This window comes from Echinops telfairi, unplaced genomic scaffold (genome assembly GCF_000313985.2).
Source record: "Echinops telfairi isolate 266 unplaced genomic scaffold, ASM31398v2 ScPeMD7_18;HRSCAF=68, whole genome shotgun sequence".
Taxonomy (NCBI): domain Eukaryota; kingdom Metazoa; phylum Chordata; class Mammalia; order Afrosoricida; family Tenrecidae; genus Echinops; species Echinops telfairi.
In genome coordinates this window covers 38,427,697-38,431,839 of record NW_022103915.1, presented here as the reverse complement: position 1 = coordinate 38,431,839, position 4,143 = coordinate 38,427,697, and the positions used below count along the sequence as shown (strand labels likewise).

The 4,143-nt window shown below is 44.7% G+C and overlaps 1 protein-coding gene across 1 annotated transcript in view; it reads left to right on the top strand.

Annotated features, from left to right (window-relative positions):
* The window catches only part of EIF2S1 (eukaryotic translation initiation factor 2 subunit alpha), a 21,366-nt gene that overhangs the window by 9,938 nt on the left and 7,285 nt on the right, over positions 1 to 4,143 (top strand). The window contains exons 3-4 of the mRNA XM_004699007.2: positions 467 to 546; positions 2,503 to 2,654. Of these exons, the coding sequence (XP_004699064.1) occupies positions 467 to 546; positions 2,503 to 2,654 (232 nt within the window). The remainder of the gene's footprint in view (positions 1 to 466; positions 547 to 2,502; positions 2,655 to 4,143) is intronic.

Below are 4,143 nucleotides of genomic sequence, written 5' to 3'. Positions count from 1 at the left end.
CTAGGTTTTCCAGGCCTGTGAAGCTTCATGGAAGCAGTGACGGCCTCATCTGTGTCCCACAGAGTGGCTGGTGGGTTTGAACTGTCAACCTTCGGGTTAGTAGTACAGTGCTTATCCAACACCATGGCTCCTTGCTAGTCGATAGAAGGTAGTTCTAATTTGTTTCAGGTGTTTTGAGCCCTTCAACTAGATCAGAGTGCATTCCTATTCTGCAAAGCACAGGGAGAGAATTTGACTACCTTTCATTCAGATCATTGTAAAATATTTATTCTCTTTACTAAAAGAATCTGTAATAATCAATTACTTGATACTATATCATGTAATATCAATTACTTATAAAGGTTTCTGAAAACCAGTGAAAATCTCTTTAACTTATTTTTTGCTGTGATTTTAGTGAGTAGTAATTGTAGGAAATTGGCCAAGCCAGTCATGAAAGGTTCTAATGTTTTCCAATTTTTTGTGACAGGATACATTGATTTGTCAAAAAGAAGAGTTTCTCCAGAGGAAGCAATCAAATGTGAAGACAAATTCACCAAATCCAAAACTGTAAGTGGGCCGTGTCCGAATCAGTTACTGTCTGGTGTGGCCATCTGTGTGTGTCCGTCCTGGCCAAGAGCACTAATCCCATTGTTTTCTCTACCCTTCTCTGGTGGGTTTTTTTGAAGTTTAGGGAATCATGCGGAGACCTACTAAAACAGAATTAAGATCTAAAGACATCAGACCATTAAATCCCTCACTTTCCCCCTCTAGCTGGCTTGTTGACTACACCTGTGGTTAGCAAAATTCCTTTAAAATCATTTTCCAAATGCTTGCTACTTAGAATATAGTCTCTGAACCAGGAACATCGGCCTCACCTGGCTGCTTCCTAGAATTGCTGCCTCTCAGCCCCACCAAGAATGAGAAGTGCTGCTTTAGGAAGCTCTCATTTGGTTTTGTCTTCAGGGGATGTCAGATTGACTGTTAGTGGGCCCTACATCAGGAATGAAGACTTAAAAATTAAATTCCCAGCATTAGTATTTGTTTGGTCTCAGATCGCACTCTTGTTTTTCACCCGCTCTATGCTTTTCTGCTGGGCTCTATAGTTCATGGCAACGGCCACACAATTCGTAGACCATTCCCACGATTGTGGGAGTTAACAAGTTACAATTCAGGTGAGAAATGCGCCGGATAACAGTTGTTCAGTCAGGATGTTACATAGTTGTTTGAAGGCAGCTAATAAGTGCCCCAAGGGCATGCCACCCCGTGACGGTAACCTCGCCCTAAAATGAAGGCTCTCAGGTCCAGCAAACCCAGCTCCCCTAATGAAATACATAGAGGCCTCCCACTCCAATAAACCTCAGCTCCTACCTGTGCGTTTCCGGGACTGTTCCGAGAGTAGAAAGCCCTGTCTTTGTCTTGTGAAGCAGCTGGTGGTTTTGAAATTCAGATTGTGAATCGCAGCCCAATGTGTAACCATTATGCCACCAAATCCAGTTCCCCCAATTAAATGTCCAGAGGAGCCTCACTCCAAAAGCCAGCCTCTGCTGCGTACTTCTGTCACTGCTCAGGGGTGTCAAAGCTGTTTCCTGGGTCAGGAAGGGTCACTGCAGGAATCTCAGGGTCCAGAGGACGTGCTCCACTCCTGGCTCTTGCTAGTAGTGAGAGGTCGCTTCTAGCCTAGTCATAGAATCCAGTCAGTGTCTTCCCTCCACCTTTCCACCCAAGCCCATCAGGAAACCGAGGGTCACTTGGCTGGAAGAGTCACGTTAAACGTTGACTACATTGCAGTGCTTTTCCCCCGCTTCGAGTGACTGACAAAACCACACGGCGCTTTCTCTTCTCTAACCCCTTTTCCTGTTGTTAGGTTAGGAAGAGAGCTTAGTGGCAATTGGGTGAAGAGATTGAAGAATAATTGTTAAATAACAGTGAAACGAATAGGAAAAATCTCCATTCTAGTTCTGTGCTCATATGGAACAAGACAATAGTTTGCTCAATAGTTTTCCATTTGTAATATGTTCTTTATGTATTTGAACTATGCAAGGGCTGTCTGTGATAAAGGAGGATACTAGTAACTATTTTTAGATGAGACTCACATTCCAAAGGTTAATTTGTCTTAAAAGTCAGGATTTGACCCAGGCCCGGGGTTCAAATTGAGAACACTATTTCTGTTTGTTATCCCCTGAAGCTGTCATTTTGGGAAAGCAAGTATTTTGCTTTGGCGATACTTCATTGTTGAGGGATAGATAGTGAAATCACCCAGAAGGTTTCTTTCCACTAACATATAAAAATACCCGTTTTTAGAATTCTCTTATCTTAGGTAATCTTATGATCTGAAACCACAGCAATATATGATTTGTTTTTTTAAGTGAAAGTGGAGCATTCAGTACTCTTCATAACTATGCTTGGACTATTTCTCAGTGGCTTTAAGAACCATTGTCACCTGGGGTTGTAGAAATGAATCTCCTTGAAATGCTGTAATAAGTAAGCATCCCTGATAGGTTGCCCCATTCGTTTTGTTTCTAGGTTTACAGCATCCTTCGTCACGTGGCGGAGGTGTTAGAATACACCAAGGACGAGCAGCTGGAGAGCCTGTTCCAGAGGACTGCCTGGGTCTTTGATGACAAGTACAGGAGGCCCGGATACGGTGCCTATGATGCCTTTAAGCATGCAGTCTCGTAAGAGCACCTTCTTGATCCTGATTCTACCTGACGCCCCAGCTGCTGGGTCCAGCACACAAGTCGATAGCCTGACATTAATAGTACAGCATCCACATTAAACCCTTGCCAAATTTAGATGAAAATATTTTCTAAGAAGGCCAGACCTTTGTTGTTTCATTCCACAACACTCCCTTGAACATTTTCCTAGCCCTGTTTGGTTATTGTCCTAAGTGTAAAGCTCTCATCCCAAACTGTAATCTCTTATTATCTTTGCCTTCAGTCTACAGCACTTGAGTCTGTCCGCCACCGCTGCGCTGCCTGTGTTTCCTGAAACCACTCCCCTCGCCCTTGCCATCGCCTGGACTCACTCTATCACACATAGTCATTTTCACACATTGTCCATTCTTGGCCATAGTTTTCTGTTCTTCTATGTAGTTGGTTCTTCTCCTTTATCTTGGGTTGTAATCCCAAGCTTTTATTTTCTTCTCTTTCCCAGTCTTTTGCGTTCTCGTGCCTTTTCTTATCCAGCACAGACACTGGGCTTCAGCAGCTTTCTTGCTAGCATCATGAACTTTTTGCCCTGTTGGCTTTTGGTCACATCCACCCTGGCGCAATGTCCTGTCTTCTCTGCCCTTGTAGACTGCTGAGTGTTGCTAGTAAAAACTGACTGCCTTGCAGGTTGGTGCTACCTCATCCTCAGGTCTCCAACCTCAGCAGCGCCCTTTCTGCTGTCCCATGTTCTCAACTCGTGGTCAGGTCTTCCTCCTAGTTCTAGAGCTTCTCCTTGCCTTCTGCATATATCCACCCTATTGTACAAAGGAAATAGACGCCATTGCACAAGAACACAGCTGCTTCCTTCCACCATGCCAGCAATCCCATCTCCATCCCACCAGCTGTTTTCTCCTGCGCTTCTGCATCTTTCCTTTCCCCAGCTAGTCCGAGCCCCCAGGCCCAGCCACTGCCCCAGGCGCTCTTTCCATCCCTGTGCCTTCTCTGGGTAACTTCGTGCCATCAGTGTGAAAAGGGGCTCTGATTTCTTGCATTTAAGCTAAGACTACAACTTCTCTACTTTCTCCTTTAGCCTTTTATTAGCCACTCCTTTATTTCTCCACTCCCTGCCTCTCCTCTGGACTTCTTTGTAAGCGGCAGTGTCCTGCAAGCAGCCTCAGCGTTGCCCTCCGGCCCTCAGAATGGAACTAACAGCCCCCAGCAAGCAGCCCAGCTGGTGACTTACCTGACTTAAAATTCTCATTCATGTTCTCTCACTTTCCCCTTGTTCGCGTCATGGTGGAAAGGGTAGGTACAATAATAAATAGCTAACATAATTTTTCATAACAACCCATTGGTATAAGTTAGAATCCTAGTCTTACAGATTTAGGAAACTGAGGCAGCGATCATTTGTCCAAGGCCACCTAACTAGCAAAAGACGAACTGAGAACCAGAGTGCTCTGTTTGTTATCCATGAAGCACCGCTTTCCGTTTCTGTTCCCTGGCCTCCGTCAGTGTG